We start from the raw sequence: 27,897 nt of genomic DNA on the forward strand, positions 1-27,897 counted from the left end.
CTTTGGCTTCCACTAAGACGACGTCCTCTTCTGTCACGCTCTCCCTGCTTCCCACACATCTCTCACACACAGTGCTCTTAGATCAGAGAGCTTAAGCAAACAGAATCTGCTGGAGCCTGGATGCTCACCTGGTCAATTACGAGCATTCCTGACAAAGTCGTCACGAGGAAACGACCTACCGAAAAAAAGGTCAATGGTAGAAAAAAAAGAATGAAGAAATACCTGCCCCAGGGCCATGCAGCTCAGCTCAGTGCCCCGACTGCACCAGGCTTCAACACGGGCCGCACGCCGCCCAATGGGAACAATGGAGCGATCACATGACCACACCCCAGAAATGAAAACAACCATCATTCAATCATTTGGAAAAAAAAAGTTTTACTTGAAATAATGACTTTACAACAAAGTATAAATAATGATTTTAAAAGATTGATTTCCATTTTTATACAAAAATAATACATCAAAGACATAATCACTTGTGGTGTTTTTTTTCCCATCTACGGTATAACCCAGTAGCCCCCCCCCCCCGCCCCAATCAGCTGGCAGTGGGTACGTCTTCACAGATAAATGAGGATGACAGGAAAAGCTCCGTGACCTTTTTGTAAGAGCGACGTCTGGCCGCAGAGAGGACGACGTGAGGATGCTGGAGTCAGACGCGAGGGACAATTTACGCCTGAACCTATAACTAGCCCTTTATTTACAACCCGCAGGAATTTGTGCAGCATGACATGCCCCCCCCCCCCCCCCCCCCATAACAGGTGAACAAATACACCTTCAGAAAGCCCCTTAAACCGACCTCCTCTGCCTCCTTTTTCCACCTAAGGGTTCCTGGTATTTAGAGGTTGAATACAAGACTGTTTGTTAATGCGGGGGTGCTGGGGGGGGGGGGGCATTTCTCAGACTCATCGGGACCCATCGCTGCCCTTTCATCTCTCGCCCCCCCCAGCATATTACGTCCTGATAATTACTGTTTTGCTTGGAAATAGCCGAATGTTTTTGTTGCTACGGAGCGAGACGACGACTTGCGCAGGAGGAAATTAAAAGGGCCATCTACAAAACGGCCCGCGGGCTGCTCGCGGCCCCGAGGTGCGGGTTTGATCCGGCCGCCGCCGCCCCTGGCTGTGGGCTGCACCCCCTAATCGCAGGATCGGCTTTGAGGACGCTGGTGTGGGGCCGCGCTCTCCGATCTCAGCCGGGTCTCTTTAGTGAACAGCTGATGCGTTCATCTGCCAAGTATCACCTCTTCACCTTCACTTATGAATTTTCAACTCTTTACATAGCAGAAAAAAACTTAAACTGATAAAAAACCCTAAAGGGATGAAGGGGGGAGGGACATCTTAGCGTGACGAGTGACATTCAGGTTCAGATCTGTCACACCAAGACGACACCTTCACTGGCTGGTCACACACGCTCTTCAGATGGATCTTTTTCCATCACACAAAGTGCCGGAAACATCCAGATTTGGGGCCGGTGGGCATTTCCTGCCAAGGTCGCTTTCAAAGGTATGGACACATATAAAAAGTCACATGGAAGACTCGGTACAACTGAACAGGAAAGGGAAAGGTGCTGAGGTCATCCTCCAGTCATGTGACCCACGGTGATGGGGGCAGGTTACTGATTGTCATACGCTCACAAGGTTCCCTCCTCCTGGAGTCTCACTGATGGCAATGGCTCTGAGACAGGCAGCTTGGATGGGAGCCCCGCCGCCAATCTGGGGTGTGTCCCCCTGCCTGTCCGCCCCGCACGCCTTGGGATGGACACACACACACCCACACACGTTCTCCTGCCAAATCTGACTATTCACCTTGTTCTAAATATCTCTAACACAGATAGCATAAGAAGGGTCATTCTCATTCTTCTGTTTGCAGGATAGAAAATAAAAATACTGTTTTCCTCTGGAAAGGCCTCTGAGAGCAGCGGCTGCATCCTGGGCCCGCGCTCCGCAGGAAGCCCTGCTGTGCCTCATTCCTTTGGCTCGTTCAGCCGTCTTGTTCTTCATCCCATGTGGCGACGCCCGCTAGGCCCTTAATGGTCTTTAGCTCCAGACCACCGCTCCCCAATGTCCAGAAAGCCGGTCATAAGAAGCTGGCATGGTCACTGTGGCGAGGGGGGGGGTTGAGGAGGGGCGCATTTCTGTTGCCAGGCGCCGAGGAAGTCAGGTATGTGCGGTCACCAAGCTTGCAGAGGGCACTGTGAGAAGAGAGGACAGGAGGGAGTCAGAGAAAGGAAACGGGCCACCAACGGCAAACGAGACGCCGCGGTGCCGGCAAATCACTGCGGGGAAAGGCCTCACTGCAGTTCGGTGCGTGACGGATCGGGCGAGGAGGCCACGGCGGATCTATTAGCCATAAACCACATGCCACACCTGACCAAATACACTCCCTTCCTCGTAATGAAAGGCCCGTGTTTCCACTGAAATTCTTTCTGATCTTCGCCTGCTTTTTTTCGGCTCACGGGGTGGGTGTAGGGCAGCTGACCCTGTGCTGACCTATAGGCCAGCAAACAGCCCCACCTGATAAAGGTTGGCGACCAGCTGTCATTAGGTAAGTCTCTGACTGGCGGTGGGGGGGGGGCGTCAGTGAGCAGGTGGTCTCAGCAAACAAGCGGGTAATAAAGGAGGAGCCGCCTGCAAGCGCGGCCTCCCCCTGCGCCCGCACCGCCCAGGCCAAATACACAGCCTGATAAGAGCAGGAGGACCCACGGGCAAATATGCCCACTCAGCGGGGGGTTGGGGGCACGCCTGACACTCACCGGGCTCCCGCGGGGACTGGCAGCCACCCGGCACGCTTCAGTGTCTCCCTCAGCTCTACTTGCTGCGTTCGGCCAGCGATTCAGGAGATGAGGCTTGGCCGACACCTGCTTTTACAGCCCAATTTGACTACCCATCATCCTCTCAGTGCCAGGAGTCCCAGAGGACAAGGAGTCTCAGAGGACAAGGAGTCTCAGAGGACAAGGAGTCTCAGAGGACAAGGAGTCTCAGAGGACAAGGCTCGACAGGAGGGCGGCTGGGGGGGGGGTCTGGCTAAGGGTGGCGATCGCGGGCGTCCCCGTAAGAGCATAGGTGCAGTGTGGGAAACCGCGGGCGTGAAAGTCGCAGGGAACAGTGCCTCGAGAAGAGGTGGTGGAATGAGGGAAAGGCCTACATTACCACTGCCTGCAGACTGCCCCCCCCCAGTTCCTAGCAGGCAAGCAAAGGCAGGGGAACTGTAGAGGGGGGGGGGCACCTGAACCTGAGAGAGGGAGCAAACGAGTAGGGACACTCTGAGCCATTGCACTGCCTAGGAGAACCGACCACCGATTGGCCGAGGCAGCCTGATAACAGAGCGCCCTTACATGCGTTATTACCCATAATGCATTGCATCGAAATGTACGGTAACCACCAGCAACACTTTCAGTGATCTATTACAGACTGAACGCTGCACCTGCGGAGAGCTGCACCTCAAATCAGGGTTATCTGAGGGACGAGAACAGGCTGGCATCAAAGCAATCTGGGGTTTAACTTATCTGCACAATGACGCCGCATGGAATTAAGGGAAATTAAATTATGTGTTTCACATGAAAAGGTGCACTGTTCCCCACACTGAGGACCTGGCCACTGAGCCATGCCGCACCCAATCCTCACGGTCACTGAGCTGGCTTCAAATTTAACCCACAAGGCATGACATTTGGTCAGGTGCTGGAGGTAGTCCAGGTGACATTCTCTGATTGTGGTGGCCTTCAGCCGTGACAGTGAGAGATTCAGTCACTGGGTGAAATCGAGAAGGTGGTGCTGATTTTCTCCCCAAGCATGCCCCCGCCCCAGTGCAAAGCCAAACCGGGCCGCTCGGACGGCGTATTTACCCAGGAGAGACCCCCCAGTGGCACCATCTTGTTTACAGCTGTTTCCTGATGTGACAGGGATTAGAGAGGCTGTCATACAAGGTCAACACACCCCCAGCCCAAAGACATGCAATCCATGCTCTTTACGTTCCACGTTTGTTTAGGAAAAGATCAGCAATGAGAAATTAAGACTGGGCAGGTTGGCCTGGGGGGTTAGCACAAGTGCACCTTTAGGGGGCACCACCGCACCTAATACAATGCGGAGCCAAACTGGTTAATGCATCTTTGAGCCAGGATTAACACAGAAGGTTAAGAGCTATGGGGGATTTTGTCGATTTGTGCCAACCTCCCAGGTACCCAAGCTTGTACAACACATCACGTTCAGTGTAGAAGCCCACAGTGAAGAGATGGACACCAAGAAAAGAGGGACTGTATGGACCTTATGGGGACCGGCACTTGGCCACACGGTCTGGCCAGGGAGACCGACTTGAGCCCCTGAGTGTGACGTGGCACCGGGGACTGACCTGCTTGCTGGAAGACATGGAGCCGAGGGAAGCGATGCTGTTGGCGTCCGTCACCACCATGGCGGAGGGGAAGCGTGAGGGATGGGAGTACTGGGGGGGTTCCTGTTTGTGGGGGTACACTAGGAAAGGGAAGGGAGGGGGAACAGAGAAACAGCTGGTAGGTCACATGACCATCGCAGAGCACATCAGGCCATATGCAGGCGCTCAGCGGCTTACTCACTGTGTGAGTGCGTGACAGCAGCCATGAAGGGCTGCTGGGTCATGTGACTGGGCGCCTGCTGCATGAGACCCTGCTGGTGCGGGCTGTGCAGCTGCTGCGGGAACTGCACTGGCTGCAGGGCTGTCAGGCTGCCCGTCACACTGTTGATGACGGGCACCGTCTGCGCCTGCGAGGTGTTAAGACCTGAGGGGGCATGAACATCAGCTGTCATCAGCTCTCCCCACGGGGATGGGCAGCCAAGCCTGCCACAGACAATTCCAGTAAATGAAGGTAAAGGCAGAAAAGGCCGCCTGCTCACTCTGTGCGATGGCCATGACCCCGGAGAGCGGCATGATCAGGTTCTGGGCCTGCTGGTGGGGGTGGTGGGAGCTGTGGATGTTGGTCAGCGTGCTGACAGGGGGAAGGCTTCCGCCTGACACGGGGATCTGCGGGGGGAGACACACAGAACCAAGGTAAGGCAGCCAGCCCACAGTGCGGGTTCTGCACAGTGGTCCCATTGTGAGCCAGTGTCAGTGGGGCCCGGCGGGGTCACACAGGGGCCCCGCTTATCTTATCAGGGCTGAGGGAGGCCCCCCGTGCTCACCATCTTGGCATCAGGTGACAGCAGGCCATGGCCGGGGTCCAGTCCTCCCGGCGACACCTGCTGTAACACGGACTGGCTGGTAGCCATGGCATTGTTGCCATGGTGACTGATGGTCGTGGAGGAAGTGACCTCACTGGCTCCCTGCTGGCTGTACCGGACCCCTATATGGAAAGAGGGGAAATTTGAGTTGGGAGGCCTTCCGGACAGACGGACGGATGGACAGTGATGATGTAACAGAGGCGTCGGCCGGCCTCGCTGTCACTCTGTGACTCAGACAGCAGAGCAAACAGAAACGGCTTTTCAGCCAGAGCTATCAGGTACGGCACACCAAGGCCACGTCACACCCTGTGCACGCACACACACACACACACACACACATACAGGCAGACACACCACACACACACACACAACGCTCAGATCTTTACCTGATCGATGAACGGAAAACAAAAGGAGCCGTGCGCTTCACATACAGCTAAGCTGTCATATCACTCAGCCGCATACGGGCCCCGGGCCCCGGGGCCACACAGCCATGACCGCACCAGCCCCGCTGAGCGGCTGTTTGCTGAGCCACAGGCCAGGCCAGATAGCAGCAGAACAAACAGCCGGGCTCCAGAGACACTGGCCGCGATAGGTGCATTCCTGTCCCGAGGCGGCCGGCGGCCCATCGCAGCCTCGTCTGACCAGAGTCAGGCGTGTTTACACACTCAGACCATCCCTGACCCGCTCATAGCACACAGCTCACCTAAAACACGCCAGTGCTCACGTATGTAATTACCCCGTCCTGAACATTACTGAAGCCAGTAAATGCGTCACAGCTAAGGACACACTTCATTTCACCTTGATTCCACACGGTATGAGTGCGAGCAACATCGCCACAGCCCCCCCCCCCCCCACCCTGGCAGTCAGTCATGCCTGGTCAATGGCGACGAGAGGCTGTAAACCTCTCACCCCCACATGGACGCACAATGGCTCGTAAAGATGCGGTTTTACAGCATCGTCACGCCCATCTCCCCAAAAAAACCTCACTCTGTTCAGCCGCAACATCCCAATCACCCCCCCCCCCCAAAACAAGACACTGGAGAGGGTTGGTTGGGATGTCTGCTGGCCCTGAGCCTAGCCCTCCCTATGCCCCCCCGCAGCCTGGCCTGCCGACAGGCTCGCCTGCCACAACCGCAGCAGGAATTCAGACCATAAACAGACACTGACCCTAGGTCAGTTTGCTCGGATCAGCTTCACTTGCTGTGGTATTTTATTCCCGGGACCAATGTGGACCAGGTACAGAGGTCAGGAGCCAAGCCGCAGTTTACCGGCCAGCCTCCGCCACTGCGACATTTCTGGAATTCTACACGGACTTTGGACGTACGTGCAGTTTGTGGCGGTCAACCATAGACAGGAAGATGCAATCAGGCCCCATGTTACTGCAGGCGCACTTAGTCGGACCTTGTATCACCGCAGACATGTTCAGTTGGACCCCGTGTCACTAAAGCCGCACTCAGTCGGGCCTTCTGTCACTGCAGGAGTCAGTCAGACCCTGTGTCACTGCAGCTGCACTCAGTTAAGCCTTCGGTTACTGCAGGCGCATTCAGTCAGGCCCTAAGTCACTGCAGGCGTGCTCAGTCAGACCCCATGTCACTGCAGGCGCGCACAGTTGGGCCCTCCGTCACTGCAGGCATGCTCAGTTACGCCCTGCATCACTCCAAGCTTGCTCAGTTGGGCCCTCAGTTACTGCGGGCACACGCAGGTGAGCCCTCTGTCACTGCAGGCCTGCTCAGTCAGGCCCTCTGTCACTGCAGGCCCGCTCAGTCAGGCTGTCCATCAACACACACATCGATTTCTCGACCTTCAAGCGGCGGGTGGCGGGGAGGGGGGCTCATGAGAGATGGGAGAGGCAGGGGACTGCTGCTGGGGGCTTGAGCAGCTGCCATAGGGGTTGAAGGCCCCCCTTGCTCTCTGCAGGACACATGTAGTATAAACACCGACTCCCCCCTCTCCTCAGCGGGGGCCTTTGTGGAGCCACTGCATATCAGAGGTACTGGCAGGACACAGTGAGGCCTCTGTGACCCGGGGGGGTCAGCACACACATAAACATACACAGGACACTGGGTCTGTGTTGGTCCCATCGACTTCCATGTCAATGTAATTAACTCGCCTCAAAGCAGCAGAAGACTGGGACTTCTGGGTCGTATTCACCTCGTAAACATGGCAACCGCTTATTCAGCACTTAATAAGACGGTTAAATTCATCCGAAAAACGCAGATGATGATGCAGGATACCCCGGCTCAGCTGAGGGAGGATGCAGGGGACCGAGGGAGGCGGGTCAAACGTGGAGAAACACGGACAGCAAAGGAACCAAATGGCTTAACTTTGGAGCATATCCATACTTTAAAGAAGTAAAGACTTTCACCCAAAGCTAACTCTGCCGTGGAGCTCATCAAAAGGCTTAAGTGTCCACCCCGCACAGGACATGGCATTTCGGGGACGTGTCAGACTCTTGCGGGCCAGACCTCCACCTCCACCCGGACTTACTAGGACCCACTCTGTACCATTCCCAGAGTGCTACTGGCCCCAGCAGCTGACCGGCCCATGAGCTGAAACTGGAAAAGAACAAGGGCCTTAACAGAAGCCCTGCTGAACCCCAGGCAGAAGACCCCCCCCCCCCCGCCCCCGAAAAGGTAGGCAGGGAAACCCACCTGATCTCAAGATTGGGATGGAAAACCCCTTGGCAACCCACGTTGCTAAGAAACCGACCTAGAACCACCATCCTCGTGTGCCGCCCTTATCTGTGGGTCTGGGCCGGATCAATGAAACTCTTCTGTCGCAAAGTGTGCGGCGAGCCGACCCCATAGCGACCCTGTTCCCTCTACCGGCTCTGAGGGCCAGCATAAGGTGGAGGCTGGACCAGGCCATCAGTCCTGTCAGACCAGAATGGAACCAATAGTTCTACAGACAGCTCCTGCTGGTGTCCTCTGTGCTATGCCCAAGCCACTCTGCTCTGTGTGAGTGTGAGTGTGTGTGTGGGGGGGTCTTTAAAAAGCCCTCCATCCCCCCCCCAGGCCCAAGAGAGATAAATGAACCTGGTTTACAGTCACTGCAGTCTTCTAATACACCACAGACAATAGGACCCCCTGTAGGGGGAGGGTACTGAGTGGGGGGGGGGCCCTTTATCAAAGGACCGGGAGATGTAGTAGCCAAGGATTTAATTGTCAATTAAGCACGCATAATGCAGGCAGCACCATGACAACGCAAGCGGGATCCCCGGGGGGGCGCTATTGTCCGGAGCAGGTTGGACACTGAAAAACAGCTGATGCGGTAGGAAGGAGAGCGAGAGGAGCCTTGTAAGGGCCCCCCCCCCCTCCCCCAGCGCACACATAAGGAACCTGAGGTCACTGACTGGTCAGGTGTGCTGGAAAACAGTCCGTTTGCAAACAAACTCCCCACCTGCGGCCCTGCGTCCAGTGACTCCAGCTCACAAGCTCTTTCATGTGCCTGATATGGCCCGTTTTGCCCGCGCTGCTGCAGGCTCTGCCCTTCGAGAGCCGACACGCGCCACAGCACCGTGAGCGGCCCCGACGGACCCCAAGTGGACCCCTCGCCCTCATATTCCAGGACTCCTTACTGCCTTGGCCGGCCCGATTTTAGGGGGCTCTCCCCGACCTCATCCCGACCTCCACATGCTCAGCCTGCCCACTGTGGAGTGGAGATTGCAGGTACAATTCGGACTGCTGCGGAGATCCGAATAACAAAGGCACTCACTACAAGCACTCACTCGCCCTTTCTTTCCCTCTCTCCCTATTCTTTCGCCGACCTGCTCCAACCGTTCCTCACAACAAAAAGCAAAAAAACAATGTTGTCTCTCCACCATGAGGAAAACCTGAGCCAGCAGAAATCAGGGTTTAACATATGTGAAAGTATCAGGGCCGTCAACAAAGAGCATGAAATCAACAGTGATGGGCCGCGCCCAGGGCAGCACTACCTTGCATCTTGTCTGGTGGGGAGGCACTGGACTGCTGGTGGGGGGAGCTGTGGGACAGGAGGGAGTTCAGGCTGTGGGGGGTGCCGCTGTAGGCATCCAGGGCCAGCTTCTGCCGGAATGCCTCCTCCTTGCGACGGTTGGCGAACCAGTTGTAGACACGCACCTCCGTGACCAAGTTGGAGCCCAGACCATGGGCTTTGGAGGGAGACACACCCCTCTGCAGGCACTCTGCCCTTGTGGGGGGAGTAGAAAGGAGGGGGGGGTCGTGTCAGTGACCCAGGCGCAGATTCAACAGACCTCGCTGGTGCTCGGATCCAGAGACGCTCACCTGTTACACTCCTCCACCAGCGCCTCCCTCTCCTCCTTGCTGGGGTTCTTCTGCCGCTCGTAGGCCTGGTAGAGGATTTGCTGGGACGCCGGCCCCCACTTGAAACGGTTGCGCCGCATTTTCTTGCAGGCGGGCTCGACGCCCGCCGCCTCGTCCCCGGGCTGCCCCAGGCCCTGCCCGGACTGACTGAACTCTGAGAAAAAAAACAGGACCTGATCCTGACTGCCCTTGCCTGTCATATCGCTGCCAGAACCTTGCACTGCCTGGTTGAACTCTGAAAAATAAGAAAGGGCAGATTCAATCTGGGTCACAGGGCATCGAGCAAAGCACACAGCAGAGAAACAGGAACGAGGACGACACGGAATGCACGCCAAAACAAACCACATTGGCAACTTCTAACTGAACAAACGTTCCCTCTGTTACTGTGACATCACAAAATGTGGAATTGGTGGTGGGGCGGTGCAGCGACTGGCTTTAAATTCCATAAGGCATTCAGGATAACTCCCCCTTCCTGACCTTGGTCACTTTCTTCATTTCATTATATTATGAACTATAATATGAACTTGAATTTTAATAAACCATTTTTTTTTTTCAGTGAGTCACCCTGACTTGGGATTAATGGCTTGACTCTACTTTGTTTATTCATGAGAGTACAATGTGTTTCAAGAATCCAACTTATGAGACAACACAAATAAAGAAACAATTTTTAAAAGAAATACAATGACAAACGACAGAAAACAAAAACCTTGGGACCCTTTTTTGAAAGCTGAATCCACTCATGGACTCAAGTCCAAACTAAATATGGGAAAGCTCAGGACATTTTTTCCAAAAACACTGAAGTCACGACAGGACAAAAAGCCAAACGATTTTTGACGTCATTATACAACAAGCAGTCTGTGATATGCTCGTAAACAGTACTACGGGAAAATATTTCATATTTGTATACTTCTTCAAAACAACCAATTCTTCATTTTATACCAGTCGCTTAATTATGTCTGATAAAATGTTCTTATTATAAAATAATTGCACTTACGTCGGAGGATCTCCCGCTGCTTCCTGACGTACCAGGTGTAGAGCGCCGCTCGCTTCTGCGTCTTCATAGGCGTGCCCTTGTTCAGGTGCTGCGAGAGGTGCGATTGGTTGAGGCCGGTGACGTCGACAACCTCGCGCTGAGGGATGTTGTGCTGCTGCATGTAGCCTTTGATCATACGCGCGGCGCGCCACGGGTCCTCGCTGCAGTGTGGCGTAGGGAGCCCAGACAGAAACAACTTAGTTAAAGTGACACATGATGAAGAGATGCACATCAAAAACCGCACAGATAATACTTTATTTTGGAGCAGTAGCACTTATGATAAAGTATTGCATTAATTATAGACATCCGCTTGTTTATGATCGATTCCGTTCCATGGTCAAAGTGTTCATAAAAGTTTAGTACCGCACACTAGAGAAAAAGACTTTATTAAGTCTCTGACTTTCTTTGAGTAACCATGATTTAAAGACAGACCCGCAAGAACAATTGCGAAGTACACTAATAAACGATCGTTAATCATTGTATTCCACGGGCCGTAAATACTTCCAAAGGTTACTGATTGCATTTCGCTGCTAAAAATCCGCTGGAGTGAGTTTCATAACAGTCGCAGATAGTGTCTCTTGTTCACATCAAATGAAAACTATTGAGCCGCAAGCGCAGACAGCTGTTAATTCATGGTGTTGAAAACTTAAAGTTTAGTAACACGCATTTAAGTCGGAAATCTTATTTAGCAGTTTCAACTAGACAAGGCGTGGATTTAGAATTAAGAACTGGGTTTCTGCATGAAAATTGGATCATCAAAAGCACACCAGGCTGATTTTCCCTAGTCGTGGCAAATGATAGGCCTATTTCTGTTAAAACGGGGTAATTTTACCGATGACAACTTAACATCATTTTTTCGTGTGAGTTGGATGAATTATTCAAACTATACGACATGCACAGACAGTCTGTTTTGGTTATTAAGATATTCCCCTAGTCTTGCTGGAATTATTTGAGTCGATTTAATTAGGCAAAGTATTATTCATATTTTTTATTTTAGACTTTATAACTGTAAAATACATTTAACATGTCTTTACATTGTAAATATCTAAATGTAAATGTAGGCCTAACATCCAAGGCAAGAAAATGAATTATGATCCTTTCACATAATATGTTTAAAAGGGAATGTTTTGGAAATTTACGTTTTAAATCGGGAGACGACACTACATACACATTTAACAAATTTAATACTACATCTTTTCTTTAAAATCGATACATCATATTGGAGATCTCACCAAACAACGCTGTGCTATACTAAATGAAAATTCACGACCCTGACAAACTGCATTCAGGCCTGAACAGCAAAAAAATTAACACTTACCCCTCACGTCAGATTTAGACTAAGTGGCGAATTGTCGCAGGCGATCACAAATCAACACTGTGCTGTTTGTTTTGGAGAATGCCGACATTTAACACTGTGAGTCTGGATATGTTGGTTTATAACGTTCGACAATGAATAACCCGATCTCTGCTCACTGTAATCGTACGCTACTGTGTATCTTTCAGTAGATGATTTATAGAATAAAATTAATAATAACTTAACCACACGTGCTTGCGTTTTAATTTCACCGATGTCCTGTATTTGTTTATCGTATTGCGAGCGGCAGCTACAATAACGCAATTTCTGAAAAATTAAAAAACTATTTTTCAAAAGTCCAATAAGAAGAAAAATGTTTGAATTGTATATTTTGAATGCATACATTCAGTGAAGAAGTAAAACTACCATCAACACCAATAATAATAATTGTAACAGCAACAATAATTGAGTATCATTATTAAATTACATTCACTTTAAATTAAAAGATATATATATATATTTATATATATATGTAATGTTAAATTAAACTAATAATAGTAATAATATAATTAAGAACACGAGTGATCAATAACGGCACCTGAAACAAGCGCTCCCGCTTAATAGAAATAATCTACATGACAAGTTACAATTTAACAATATCTTTGGTTTCTTGGTATTATCACTACTCCTATAATTATTAATGCGGTGGCGAGAAAAAAAAACTTTTAATTACAATCGAATATGCAAGAAAATTGAAGCACATTACATGTTTCCAGATCAATTGTAGTTTCCTATGTTTCACGCTAACGATACTGGTTAATAATAAATAGTCGCTTTCTGTTGATAATCGGAATAGTAAAAAAAAATAATACGCGATGTGGATAATTAGTAACCAAAATGCGAAAAGAACAGCGCTGGCGCGTTGTTTAAATTTGTAAACACCAGAACATCATTTGAATTTTCCAGTTCCAGTTGTAAGTATTTATCCGATTGACGAATAAATGATGCTGTAAATTTGCCTGATTCAAGTCTGTTAAAAAAAATAATGAAACTTCTGAATTGTGGCCTACCGTGACCATTGAAACGGGCCAGGACAATATATTAAATTAATTAAAATTCGGTAACATCCCTTAGGCTTAAGTGAATGGACTGGCGCGCATTGCAGAAAATATTAGAACGTAATAATGTTCATGCGAAGCCCGCACAACCAAAGAATCGCCGCGGCGGGGTGCGGACACGAAAACCCGGCAGAAGTGAGCGGACAGAGGGCTGAAATTATCTGGAATCTCGATACGGACATGACATGGATACAGTCGGTACAAACGCTCTTGCGGTCTTTAATTATTTATATAATTTAATATTCTATGATTTTGTGTGTGTGGGGGCGGGGGGGGGTACACATTGTCAGAAATTCTTTTTTATGGTCTTCCTAAGCCTTATCTTTCTGGATATTAAATCACACCCTTATGTTTTAGTGTATAATATTTAATTTAAAAATATCTCTCAGGCCCAGGATGTCACACAAAAAATGTCAGCTAGGTTTGTAAACAGATGTGCATAAAGCGGTATGAAAAACGTCATTACCAGCACGTCTCACTGGAACATTTAAATCCCCTTTAGAAAGTGTCCTTGGCGCGCCTTTTCACTGGGAATCACATTTTTGGCTGCCGTTGACTTTCTTACCATCTTAGGTCTGAGAATAATACAGTGACACTCGTCCTGTCCTAGGACGGATTGTGTCGTATTGTCTCGCGGCCTACAACTGTAAAATATAAACTATAACGTTCAACTTTTTATCTGGTTTAATTAATTCTTAAACTGCATGCACTATGCATTCGAAAATTTCATTGTGAAACAGACTACTCACGATAACATTCTTTCCACTTCAGCCTTTTGCTCCACCGCCTCCTGCGTGTTAAGGGCCTGGAGCTCCTTCAGGATCGGGGGCGTATCGAAATCGTCCCCGTCCTCAGAGCCCTCGTCGCCCGAAAGCTTGCTCCCTTTGCTATGGCCGTTGGTCAGTGTATGGAACACGGGTTTGGAGTCCGAATCGCTCCCATTCATTTTCGACCCCGGCGGGGACATCTGTAAGTTTTCCATTTTAACTCCGAAGCCGGCTGGTGATGGGTCCATGTCATCCAGAGCCTGGATGAGAAGATCTTTGGTAACTCCGGAGTCCAGCAAGGCGCTTAGGAGCTCCTGCTGAAGAGGTGTCAACTTCGACACCATTTTGGAGAGCATTAAAACTCAATGTTACCCGACAAAAAAGAACAGAGGAGAAAAAATATATAAAAAAGAGAAAGATACGAGATGCTCTTTCCCCCCTTTCCCTTTCTCTCTCTCTGCCTCACTCCCTCGTCTCCAGCCTCAGAGCCTGAAATTGGGAGTCTCCAAAGGGCACCTGCTTGGAGGTCGTCGCGAGCTTTCCTGTCGGCTAGAATGATTTAATTTGCCATGATGCCTGAAGGAGGGCCGGCGATATAAAACAGCAATAAGTGGGCTGGCTTGTCCTGCATGCAAATGCTGGGAAAGTAAGCGTATTGACTGAGTGGCAGGTAGACGGAGTGTTTACACAGTACCTCCGGCGCTTTTATTGGCTTCGGTTATCTGTCAAACTTTACGTGAACTTTGGACTTGTTGGGCAAACGCTTTCTTAAAAGGGGTGGTATCGTATCCATGGTTTATTATGACCATTATCGCCGTTATTATTTCATGATTGTTGTTGTTATTATTGCTGTTATAGGTTAAACGCACGCTGCCGTTGAAAATATATACGTATGTAAATCAGGTTTCATGCCATAAGCTCAGAGACCCCAATTTAATCGCACCAATTAGTCAACAACCCTCTAGAAAGAATCAATCATGGTTTTATTGCCATTTAATTAATTGACTTAATGGGAAAGTTCATTTTTGTATGACCCATTTAAATGCGCGAAACTAATCTATAAGTGAAAAATAAGAAATATATTCTACTGGTGATTATTATATAAAATTCTAATAAAATTCTATAGTAAGCCTATATTTTAGATTTTATTAGTATCATATGTATACATCGACATATACATATATACATGCATACATAAAAACTTATATTGGCGCAAATAACAGGTTGCTAATCTTTCTTTATTTAATTAATTTTCTAACAAATTAATCACATCGCCATAAATAATCCATATATATATATATATATATATATATATATATATATATATATATATATATATATATATACGACAGTCATACGGAATAAGATATAATTTAATATTACGGAAAATGAGATCGTAGCTATGTTTTAATGAAAGTACAGTTTTACACTTGTGCACATTAAATTGCAAGCTATGCTCGCGCTCGGTGACAAATACCAGCGTGATGTTAAAGCCGTGATTAGTAAAATACCCCCTTTTATCTGAATAAACATTTGTGCAGGCACACTCTCCCAGAACAGATCAGGCTGTGATCCCGGCCAGTTCAAAAGCTCAGGACGCACAATGGCGCGCGGGAGGTGGCACAAGTCCCTCCTGCGCGAGAAAAGCGCCGCAAAATGGCCCGCAAGGTGCACAGAATAAGTCGGGAGATCTCTCTGATTGGCGAGCTACATAGACCGCGTTTCAATATGTGGCGCTGAATAGTGAACGATGTACGAGGCGCCCATAAAACAATAACCTATATAATAATTACAAAGCACTTTGTGTGACAATTAGGCCTATGTCGTGCACGTGGCGTCTCTAAGAAAATATAATTTAATGTAATATATCGAATGAAAAAACCAAATTACCACAAATACATGGGCAAGCCCATTCATACAAAGGGAGAAAATGTGTGGGTACATAAAATGGGTGGATGGATATATCAGTTTGACATAATTTTCAGGCATCAAGCAAAGATAAAATTTAAAATAAAACCATGTTGCAGAGGTTATCATTTACCAACGATACAAGTAATTTGTGTACATTTTACTCACACATGTTAAGGAATACTCGATGACTTAAACCACGAGACCGGAAATAAACAGATGAAAATGGGAAACGGCGATGCACCTGTACCGGCTCTATAAAGCAGGTACTCTGAAAATCACCGTGGGAGACCGTAATATTGCTCTGATTACTACCGCTTAGTAGGCAACTGTATGGTGGCTGTGTTATGATAAAATTATAATTCACACCTTTATGTAGGCCTAATATGAATGAGAGGCCTACTGTTATTTTAAACACAGAAGAATGTATACTACCACTGCAATAGTCCAAATAAAAAAAATAATAGATTGTATTTCATTGTATTGTATTATTATTGTCATTGCTATTATTGCGTCTTTTAAACGCTCTTTAATTTTTACGAATTGTGTGTTAAATCTGGCAATTAAAGAAAACAAAGGATTTATAATTATAAAATATGAATTAAGATGAATACATCTCCAGATGTAATTCACATTTTAATGTCGACAACTGTAAAACTGGGATAGCATGAACTCAACGAATAAAAAAATGCAGAATATAATAAGGCTACATGTCGTTTGGCTGCTGTCTTTATCTTGGGTAAAGCAACGTCGTGGCTGCTCACAGGTAATCCTCCCGCAATCACACATTAAACGGGCGAAAACGTCAACTAGGTAAAACTGCAAATATATCCGGCTGTTTTATCATTATCAAATCGAAATATATACGGTGGGAAATGAAGAGGAAAAGTCCAGGCAGTGACTAAACCACACAAAGTTTTAGCGTTTTAGCGTGGCGTATACTGTGTATCATAGGCTGAAATGAATATTTTATTTACAGCGGTTTTTTTTTAATTCATCATGCCTCGCGAATGTTGCTACTGATCAGGCAACTGTACTGGCGCATGCAACTTTATAAGAACAACAGATGCCCAAATATAATTCGCAGTTCTATTAGGCCTAGTTTTCATTCGTTTTGGTAAAATAGGATCAATCATACACAAAGATGACAAGCGGCGTTTCACGGACAATCAATAAAAAGAGGACGTACATATTTGCCAAAAGATGGCACAGTAGGATCTCGGGATAACAAAAGCCAATTGATTGGTCTTATCGAGGTCTTTGTTCTTTGAAGACATTTAGTGTACTTGGAAAAAATCGTTCATCTCCACTCCAAATTATTCTCGAAACGCCTAGACCGACCAGCAGTTTGCCAGCATTAAAACCGTATTGTGGCAAAACAATTAAAATATGCCCTTAACACTTCCTCGGAGCGGCATTTTGATTGGGGAAGTTTGTTGTCAGAGAGAAAAGGGCAATAAATTAATTTCGTCAAGCGTGCATTGAACGCATCGCCCTATCTACTATCTTCAGATCCCTGACTTTAAATAAATACTGTATTGTGTTCTGATTGTGTTCTGTCGCGGAGATATTCCAAGTGAAAAAGGGACTGCTTGAAAGACGCTATTAGACGATATTTAACTGGATTTTGCAAACCCATCTTGAATAAAAAATAAAAAAGAGATACAGTGGGGCAACGAACGTCAATTAATTCTTAAACGACAAATACATATATTATATTATATTATATTATATTATATTATATGTGTGACTATTTTATGTATGTCACGTAAAAGTCGCTTCAAGTATGTCCGAAGACACCGATTCCGTTTTCTGCTCCGAAATAACTGAAGAGTGGCTGCGCTGTCAAAAATTAACGACAAATAATAACAAGCGGCAAAAACCATTTATCCAGAAGGCCGAGCTTCGGCTTCGGTGGAGCGGAGCGAAGTGCCAGCGAAGCACGGACGGCCCGAAGACTCTCACAGAGATTAGCGAGACGGGACAGTTGGGTAACCTGGACAGTGACGGACCGAGGCCGTTAACACGTTGGACACCTGCTGGTCTTGGAATAACATAAGTCGGCGAAACGCTATTATATCCCTTGCTCCCACCACGATGAAGTACTGAAAAAGTGGTTCCCAGTATCCACATGCTTCCCTTTTCCCTGTATCCCAGTTTACACAGTTTATGCAGAAATATAGTAAGCATCAGTGATTAGAACAGTTCATCTCCTTGCGTTAGGTTTTGGTTTCTAGCTACTACACTTTTCCAGTTCCTCTGAAATGTAAGACCTGCTGCTTCTCACCTGACGCCTCTACGGCTAACAGTCCCAGTCATTCTTCTACAGGGAATGCTTCATGAAGGTGTCAGACCAGCATGCAGGAACATGGCTGCTGGATCGATGGAGGAACTTGTTCCAGAAAATGTAAGGTTTGTTTTGGCGCTGAGAGAACCATTGTTCCAACATTACTGCAGAGGGCTGTAACGTGGCGCACCTCTGAGGTCCGATTTGTGTTGGACAGAGCTACAAGGACATTAGATTATTTCTCATGTTATCTCAATAAAAGGCCTTTAACTGAATATGTCAGCGACACAGGCTGTCTCCAGAGTAGGCCCGGGGTTCAGATGGGCTATCTCTGTCCCATCCCGCGCTTTCTGGGGCTGACCCATGAGAGAGTGCATTGATGGTTCCCCATTGTGTTGGGATTGTCGAGGGACCAGGATAAGAATGAGCCACTCAGCGTGCTCTGATAAGGGCAAAATACCCGAGATAAACGCCGGGATCACAGCACCTCTGTGAGCACACAGGCCGCACCCACGTCTCCCTGAAGAAATGTGGTCCGTCTGACTCCTGACAGGTCAGCGTCATCCGGCCAGACGCCTCTGCGTTCAGAGACTTTCAGCATGCCGGGATGATGGGAGGGCGGCCATCTTGGACTCGCTGCTGGAGGCTCAGGAAAGAGGAAGAAGGTGGCAAAGAGTGACTGGATCGATCTAGTCTATGTCTGTTTGTTTCTTTAATGGGAATATAATGAGTCCAGGGACTAGAGGTTAACTGGAAGCATGGCTAGTGACCCAAACGGAGCCTGGATACGGTACGATTCCCCTGTGACCTCTCCTCATAACCCCCCACCCCCCCCATCCCCACTGAGGCTTGACGCACAGAGCGGAACATTTGGAAACTTATTCCAGGTGTCTTTAGGGGACAGAAGCAGCAGATTCACGGCGAGGCCGTGAGGTTCAGCCCCTGGGGAGGATGTCACGTTCCACACAGTGAGCCGGACCTTACCCTCTGCCCGCCTGTCCCCCCCTCCACACTGGCTCTGCCTGCCCCGCAAGCCAATCTCTCAGTTTGCCAATTTTTGCTCCTTCTGTCCACGCCAACTACAGCCGTCCACCTTTGTTGCTTCCCACAATGCAATTCTTCAATCTCGTGTTCAATGCATACTTCACTGCCAGGTATCTTGTCTCGGCATGCACCGGGGTGGCAAACCACCTACAGCCAAATGTCATAATCTGCAGAAAAAAGCTAATTCATAACGTAAGAGTATGCCATGACCTGCTCAGACATGACATCCTTTTCCTTAAGTGATTAGATCATTAAAAAGGAGCAGAAGTCACAGCAGCTGTGGATTTGATGCGGCATTATGTGTGTCTGCATCTCAGCTGCACTTTTCAACATGCCAGAAAACTCAAGGCTGTCAGCGGATTCAGTGCCACCAGGGCCACAAATGGCATTCTCCACCAGGCCTAGGAGATTCGAGGCTCTGATCTCCACCAGGCCTAGGAGATTCGAGGCTCTGATCTCCACCGGGGCAGAGAGATTCGAGGCTCTGATCTCCACCGGGGCAGAGAGATTCGAGGCTCTGATCTCCACTGGGGCAGAGAGATTCCAGGCTCTGATCTCCACCGGGGCAGAGAGATTCCAGGCTCTGATCTCCACCGGGGCAGAGAGATTCCAGGCTCTGATCTCCACTGGGGCATAAAGATTTGAGGCTCTGATCTCCACCAGGCCTAGGAGATTCGAGGCTCTGATCTCCACCGGGGCAGAGAGATTCGAGGCTCTGATCTCCACTGGGGCAGAGAGATTCGAGGCTCTGATCTCCACCAGGCCTAGGAGATTCGAGGCTCTGATCTCCTGCTGGAGGTGCAGGTTCTGCTGGACTGCCATCGCAGAAGCGCTCACCTCAGGAACAGTACAGCCCCCGGCCCTGAGACACAGCCTGCCGATGATCTGGGACCCTTTTTGAAGAAAAAGCAGACTGTAACAGGGAGGTGCAGGGTAACGGGGTCTGTCAATAGCCACGGGCCAGGGAGGGTGCGCCTGCTTCTTTCAGTCTATCATGTTTGCTTTTCTGAGTGCATGAGGAGTGCGTGTGGCCTGGGGTTCGAGCCAGTCTCTCTCTCCTTCTCCCTCTGTCTCCCTCTCTGTCTCTTAGCTGTTAGCATATGTTTCAGATACCTGTAGGTTACTCTGACACATCTGAGCCCCTGCATGCTGCGAAGTTCTGCCTTCACATCAGGGAACAATTTATTTCTAACTGTCAAGAGTAATTTAGTGCTGTTCCAAAGTGGCGATCCTGGGCCGCGTTTGCATGGTGACAGCAGCAGGGTGGGGAGTGAGCTGTCTGCCCCAGCTGGTGTCAGACTGCCCTCGGGGGGGGAGGCAGGCTGCAGTACCTCCACCTGGCCCAGCAGGGCGGCGCGACCCCATCTGAGGTTCGGCTACTCCCCCTTACCGGCACGTTCAGGAAAGCCACAGGGAATATCAGCACCGCATCTCTGTGTTAGTGCCTCTTAAGGCATCACCGTGGTATCTGATCCATCAGGCGTCCTCAATGTGGGGGCAACAGCCATCCTCCCCCCTCCATGAGGTTTCACTCTCTTGTTTGATGATTCTGTCTGTACCAGCTCAGAGTACAGCAGGCGTTCCCTTGCAGGATTTTGGCAATAAATTTTGCCTTGGGGGTTCAATCGCACGAAGCAGATTCAAGTTGTGTTTCGGTCCAGATGTGGTCCTGGTCTGACAGTTGGTGACCACTGATCTGATCACGCAGGGTAATAGTTGATGTCCTCCTGTGTCAGCTGTCTGGGCTGAAGAGCTCCCCAGGGAATGAAAGAAAGACCTAGAGGTCTCTCCTCTCATCTCCTGTGGATGCCGGTCAACACCTGAACTTCCCTACGAGCAACCCCCATGCTCTGGGCCAGCCAAGATGGGAACAGCGCTCTGTAAAAACCAGAGGAACCGACAGTGAGTCGACAGTGCCCACCACAGACACTGGAGAATGAGAGCTTTGTCACCAAATACTTCTCCTTTTCCACAGGTGCTCTGGGGCTCCTCATCGAATGATAAAATGCTAGGCTACTGCCTCAATGACAGCAGCACTACCTGTGAATCCGCCGTCCATCGATCCGGATCAGCACATTTGCATGGAACCATGGGTGTTCAGACTGTCCTGCAGCTTCCTGGAACATGATGTAGGTCTCATCATCACAAGTAGGTCCACACTGATGCTTTTGTTCGGGTATTAATGATTACACACGACCTGGCAGGGATAACTGCTGATCAGCATCATCACACCTGCTCACTGGCACCACCTAGTGAAGGATGAAGTAAGTGTAACTAGCACTGCCTGGACAGTGAGGGTATAGCGTGCATTTCAGCGCCTGCTGTACGCTAATTGCATTGTAATACAATAGGCTGTCGTTCGGGGACCCGAGAGAGATTCCTGATTAGTGTGCAGGTGTGTTGCAACGAGTGTATGGTAATAAAAGTGAGGTTTTTATGGTGGACTGTAGAATCATTCACGGAACTATAAAGCGTTTTTAAAACGTGAGGAAAATCCTTTTTCGGTTATTTCTCAGCCTGTTTTGCACTCAGTCAGCTGACGTCCGGCCAAAAAGGCAGCCGACCGGAGACTCCAAAAGGCAGCCTAAGGAATGGATCTAGAACATTCATAAAGCCGCAAAACGTAACCGCTGCCGCGCGTACACGCACTCGTCTACTTGGAAGGCAATATAAGGTGTGGCACTTTGAGAAATAAATCTTCCTCATGCGAAAACTCCTCAAATATGTAAGAAAGCTGAGATTGCAGCCCATCCATTACCCTCTGAGCCTGATACCTCAGCAAACATGCCTGACAGTCCTGCTGTGGGAAGCCAGTAAACATAAAGCAGACCAAAGGCTCTCCGCATTTAATGAGCTTCAGCTGAATGAGCTTTTGTTTCATTTTTTTCGTACACCAAAGCTACTCCATCTTTTCTGATGCGGGGTCACATGCAACAGCTGCCCGTGTGTCTGTTGCTTTTGTATGAAGTCATACGACTGCACACTTCCCCTCTCAGGGAGTCGACCCTCTGCGTCTGAGACACCCCAGGAACCTCCAGGTCACCAGGAAACATCTCTTCGGTCTTGTTTTGGAATCCTGTGGCAGAATTTAGGTGGCCCCCGAACTGCCAGTATTTTTCTGCTCTTAGTGTAAATATCTGCTTCTCAGTTTCTGACAGTCATTCTTATGGCTTCTGACCCTCAGTTTGACAATATGGCATTTAGATAAAGGCAAAGATCCACACTGGCAATCATGTGGAACTGCCAAGCATTAGACACGATCCACACACCAGGAAACAAAGCCTGGTTTATTACCTACAAAACAATGGTCGCTGTTATTTGAGTTCCTACCACAATATGGCAAAATACCGAAACTGGGATGGGCCTGTAGAGTGCGAGTAGGGAACACGTGGAGCGTGTGGGAGCGCGGAGCCCCGCCGAGAGCCGGACTCCTGCAACGCCCGCCGCCCAGGGTTCCTCCAAAGCCCAATAAGCAGGAGAGACCCTCGTCGTTAACATCTCATTTCCTGGAGGACAGGAGGCCACATCGCCAGGGAAAAGGGACGTGGGAGGGGGCACGCGGGGGAGGCCCTGGGCTTGCTAGGAGCTCATTCTCCCAGAACTGCGCCCAGCACAGGTGTCCTGACTAGAAAATAACCCCCCCCCCCAACAATCAACCCCCCCCTCCCAGCAGTCAGAACACAGGTATACAGCCAATGAACTGGGGATCAGCGGAGCCTTTCCATTTGGGAGAGGTCAAGGTGTATTCTGAGGGGAGGGGTCAGCGGCATGTGACTCTGAGTTTTAAGTCCAACCCCCCCCACCACTTCTGCCCTTGTCTCCTTCTCCATTAAAAATGCAAAGGCAATTATCTGCTTGACTTGGTGGGGGATTCGGCCCCAGGACCAGGGAGGCCTCATTAATGCACGGCCACGCAGCGGGACCAAGAGCCCAGGCACTGGAACACACCGCGGAAAAGAAAACAGAAAAAGAAAAACACACGACCCACGTTTACGCCTGGTTAGGAAAGAGTTCCGGAGAAAAAGCTTAGTTAACTTAGATAAGATTTCTCTGAAACAAACCAGGACAAACTCAGAAAACATCATCCGGAGCTGAATGTGCCCAGGACCACCCCCTCCCACCCCCCCGGACAGACAGTCATGTTGATATCACTGGGCCCATTATTAGGTTCAAATTATGCAGCTGAAAAATCTTCTGGGGGCTACAAATACTGATGCATTTTGGCAGGTAATGAACCAGGATCAAACGTGTTCACCCCCCCTCCCATCTGCACTGGCTGAGAGGCCCCTCCTTCTGGGCTCACAATTCAGGTCCCAAACTGTACCAAGGGGGGTGAGGCAACCTTACCTGTGAGGTTCCAGGTTTTAACACTGGAAGATCCTACAGTGATAGCCCTCTGCAGTGAGGGGACCCCACTGAGCATTTTGGACATAACAAAAGTGACAGATTCATGGTGCATTACGTATCACGGTATTTTCGCATCGCAATCCTTCTTCTGAGGATTTGGCTGCATGGTACAGAGATAACATAATTACTAGGGGTGGAGCCGAACCCGAATACGGTATTCGGAAAGGCACAAATAATGTGTTTTTTACGAATACTTATTTCGAACAAATACTTAAAAAAAAATTGTATTCGGGAACAAGAAAAACTTTATATTAAAAAGCTGCGTTTCCTCTTGAGACCGCAGTGCATGCCCGGATGAGTGAGTGAGTGAGTGAGTTCAGGAGTCGGGGGTGGAGTAAAAGAGGTGACTGACACAGGCTGCTCCACACAGCAACAGAGAAGACTCGGCTGAGCGAAAAAAAGACTTAACTGTATCACTATTTTTGTTGAATAGATTTTTGTACCTTGACTGGGTTCCGGAGGCAGTTTATAACTTTTGGGAAGCGGAGTTTGATCGGGAGATTATTCCATTACGCTGCATTATTGACGTCTGCAGTCAGGTGTTCTCATGTTCGCTCTGTTTACGTAGCTCTGTTAGCTCGGTAATTTAGACAATAGGCTGTTGAAAGAGTAACGTTAACGTTTGGTTAAAAAGGTTAAAACAATGCTTGTGTAGTTGTGTCGAATTGTATGCACTTGTAGGAGTTATATGGTACGTTTAAGTTACTCTGTCTACTGCATATCCATAATTATAATTAAAGAATACTTACACTATAACGTAAATTAGAAGTGCAACGCAAAAAAACTGGATTTTTATGCCTATTTTGAATTTTACTCGAATACGAATACAAATACAAATACTTTTCCCCCCTCAACAAATACAAATACAGATACAAATACCGGCTGCTTTGCACACCCCTAATAATTACCCACTTAGCACTTCTACCACTTGCCATCACCAGTGGTAGACACAGTAGAAGGGTTTCAGGTTCGATTTAATAAGATGCTTATGATGAAAGGGTCTCATGCAGCAATCAAATTAATAATGGCAACATTAGCACTCAGTGCTAACGAAAATCCAGTTAACTTAGTTTTTTTTAACTAATATGACCCTGGATGACGTGTGTAAATCAGCTGGTCATGGTACCATGAAACAGAGAAACTGAAAATGGGAAGTGGGTAGAGAGATAGAAAATACTTCCTCTTGGTATGAAAGTGAACAAAAACATATTATTTACCAGAAAATGTTAAGCAGCCTACATTTAATGAAATGATGAATATGCTGGGAGTGACTGGGAAAACGGCAAGTTGGAGATTATCGGGGGCCACCTGTACAGTGCTAATATAGTGCCTGCACAGCACCTACACAGTGCCCACACGCCACACGCACAGCACCTACACAGTGCCCACACGCCACATGCACAGCGCCCATACAGTGCCCACGCTGTGTCCACACGCACAGAACTCATACAGCAGCCGCATAGCACCAATACAGCACCCACACAGTGCCCACGCCGTGCCCACACGCACAGTGCCCATACAGCGGCCGCATGGCACCAATATAGTGCCCACACAGTGCCTATGCCGTGCCGACACACCACACACACAGCACCTACACAGTGCCCACGCCATGCCCACACGCCACAAGCACAGCGCCCATACAGCAGCCGCAGAGAACCAATACAGCGCCTACACAGTGCCCACGCCGTGCCCACACACACAGCGCCCATACAGCAGCCGCATAGCACCAATACAACGCTCACACAGTGCCCACATGCCACACGTACAGTGCTCATACAGTGGATGCATAGCACCAATATAGCGCCCACACAGTGCCTATGCCGTGCCCACGCCGTGCCCACACACACAGCGCCCATACAGCAGCCGCATAGCACCAATACAACGCTCACACAGTGCCCACATGCCACACGTACAGTGCTCATACAGTGGATGCATAGCACCAATATAGCGCCCACACAGTGCCTATGCCGTGCCCACACGCCACACGCACAGCGCCCATACAGCAACCACACAGAACCAATACAGCGCCCACACAGTGCCCACGCCGTGCCCACGCCGTGCCCACACACACAGCGCCCATACAGCGGCCGCACAGAACCAATACAGCGCCCACACAGTGCCCACGCCGTGCCCACACACACAGCGCCCATACAGCGGCCGCACAGAACCAATACAGCGCCCACACAGTGCCCACGCCGTGCCCACACACACAGCGCCCATACAGCGGCCGCACAGAACCAATACAGCGCCCACACAGTGCCCACGCCGTGCCCATACACACAGCGCCCATACAGCGGCTGCAGAGTGCCCATACACACATCACTTGGGCCACCTGTCACCGCTAACGACCATAACAGTCATGTGGTCTGTATTTGGGTCCAGAAACACAAAAATGGGGCATATCACGTGCCATATTAGTTTAAAATGGGACACAGCATTTTGTTTTCAATACGGGACAATCCTGTAAAATAGAGGACGGGTGGTAACTCTAGGGGCTGCCGTCTGGGTGGCCCAGAAGAGCCCCTCAGGCCTACAGACCTGCGCTAGTGATTCCGTTCCTACACCAACTTTTGAGACCTTTTTATTTTGGCTGTAAAAACCAGCAAGTGTAAAAAGTGACAGTAGGAATGCTGTCCTTTAGTGGCAAGATTATTCATCTGTCAGCAATTTATTCAGTGACAGTAGCTGGTTATCTTCAGATATATATTTTTTTGAGATGTGTTAATGAATTACAGCCTGAGTGAGGAATCAGCACATTTCCCCGTTAGCTGCAGCCCGCTCTGGGCGAAGGTGGGCCCAGCCAAAGGCATTGTCACCCTCATGGCATGCCAGCGCCCTCCCCAAAATTAACCCGCGCTCAGCGGTTAACGACATGAGCCCTCATCAACCACAACACATCCTGACAGATCAAATGCTAGAAGATTCCAGTTTCTGGACCTTGCCGGGGTGCTGTTTAATTTGTTTTAGCTATTATCTGTGACTTAACCAGTTCTGGAAAGTTCTATCAGCTGCAAACAGAAAGAAATGGGCCTCTCAGATTAATGGAGGATGGAGCAGATTGACTGAGACACTAAAAAGCCTTTTCCTCTATGTGATGTGCTCAGTCTGGATTGTATTCGTCGGCTGTACCTATTTAAATACACCACCTGTTAAATATAAGCTTAAAATTACGCTATGCAAATTCAGTACAGGTAAAGCTCTGTTCTGTACTTCCCGTTACATTGTGTTTTGCAGCCTCTGTGGAGGGCTGGGGTGAAGGAGGGTTGGGGGGGGGGGGCTGGACAAGGCTGCAATCACACTGGAGAGCCGACATGGAGCGGCCAACCACACTGGAGAGCCGACATGTAGTAGCCAATCACACTTGAGGGCCAGTGTGGAGCTGCCAATCACACTGGAGAGCCGACATGTAGTAGCCAATCACACTTGAGGGCCAGTGTGGAGCTGCCAATCACACTGGAGAGCCAACATAGAGCAGCTGATAACACTGGAGAGCTGACATTGAGTAGCTGACTAGGGCTATGCCCCACAGTTCGGGGGGGTGGGCCATGCTCCTGGACAGGCCGATCCAGCAGTAGGTGACAGTGAGCTGGGGAAGTGGGCAGGTCATTGACCCCGAGCTCCCTGTTCCAGAGAGCAGGTCAGCGCCTCCTCGCACTCTCTACACTCCTCTGACCATCCCTAAAATCACGTTACCTTTAGCAGTGGGGGGCATCCTGTTCTGGGGGGGTGGGGATGTGAATGGTCACAGCGGGGGTGTCCCTGTGCCCGTCTGCTGCCCGGCGCTGCAGCTGGTCCGGCTCCATTCCTGTCCTCACGGATGACCTTGGAGGAGGTCCTAGGTGATCTTCAGGCAAATAAATGATGCCATTTACGAAAGCCCTAAGCACTGTCTAAGATCTGCAGGTGTCTCTCATCTCCACGGAGACCCGCCATGACCCCTACCCTTCCTTTATTACCGTGAGTCCCATGTACCAAGAGGAGGGGCGGTCCAATTTCAAATTGTACTAACTTTATCCTCCTAAATGTACGACGTGTAGATTTTTGCAGAGTAAGGGGAACCCTCAGATTGGCCAAGCTTCCTAAAACCAACGCAGACACACCCGAGTCCTAACTTGCACGCCCTTCACAAGCACCGCCGACGGACCTCAGCTCTGACTCCTTAAGACCCATACAGCACGGTGCCACTTTATGGATTTGTTGCTCAACATCACATGCCTACACAGTCTGGATGCTGCCTCAGATAAGGCCGGCCTGCGGGGGCTGGGGGGGGGGGGGGGGGGGCAGCCACTCACCCGAGACGCCAAACGCCAGGTTGTGCAAGGAGCTTGCATTCCACGCCCGCTCAAGCATCGACGTGCATTACGTGGTGAGGTGCACTGGCACCCTGCTAGCCATCACGGCTCGAGGGACGTCGGCCGTACCAGGGGGGCCACGGCTACCCAGAAGCCGTCCTGAATCAAAGGAGGACCACAAGAAACTCCCATAATCGCGGAAATCCCATAAACCAAAGCCTAATGACAGGGTTACTGCCTTAACCTTGACATTCACTTACTGGG

At 49.3% G+C, this 27,897-nt stretch overlaps 1 protein-coding gene across 4 annotated transcripts; it reads right to left on the reverse strand.

Moving 5' to 3' along the window:
• Positions 1-527: 527 nt before the first annotated feature.
• On the reverse strand, positions 528-27,557 carry hnf1ba (HNF1 homeobox Ba). Of its 4 annotated transcripts, XM_072701193.1 has the most exons (11): positions 20,975-27,557; positions 18,378-20,812; positions 10,478-10,677; positions 9,445-9,718; positions 9,117-9,349; positions 5,144-5,304; positions 4,859-4,985; positions 4,561-4,743; positions 4,341-4,459; positions 3,838-3,882; positions 528-2,187 (listed from the first exon to the last, which is right to left on the reverse strand). In XM_072701193.1, exons 2-11 carry the CDS (start codon positions 18,452-18,454, stop codon positions 2,167-2,169), a joined length of 1,440 nt encoding a protein of 479 aa, XP_072557294.1. In that variant the 5' UTR covers positions 18,455-20,812; positions 20,975-27,557; the 3' UTR covers positions 528-2,166. The 4 variants fall into 4 exon arrangements, with proteins under 4 accessions (XP_072557294.1, XP_072557293.1, XP_023673934.1 ...); XM_072701192.1 differs by having other exon boundaries at positions 18,378-27,557; XM_023818166.2 differs by lacking the exons at positions 18,378-20,812; positions 20,975-27,557 and adding an exon at positions 13,678-14,870.
• Positions 27,558-27,897: the final 340 nt, after the last annotated feature.

Source organism: Paramormyrops kingsleyae, chromosome 17 (assembly GCF_048594095.1).
Source record: "Paramormyrops kingsleyae isolate MSU_618 chromosome 17, PKINGS_0.4, whole genome shotgun sequence".
Classification (NCBI taxonomy): Eukaryota; Metazoa; Chordata; class Actinopteri; order Osteoglossiformes; family Mormyridae; genus Paramormyrops; species Paramormyrops kingsleyae.

Coding starts and splice junctions, on each gene's coding strand:
- hnf1ba (XM_023818166.2), bottom strand. CDS start 14,051: ATGCTCTCCAAAATGGTGTCGAAGTTGACACCTCTTCAGCAGGAGCTC. Junction 10,678..13,677: donor GAAGTGGAAAGAATGTTATC/GTGAGTAGTCTG, acceptor GCCACACTGCAG/CGAGGACCCGTGGCGCGCCG. Junction 3,883..4,340: donor CCATGTCTTCCAGCAAGCAG/GTCAGTCCCCGG, acceptor CTGTCACATCAG/GAAACAGCTGTAAACAAGAT.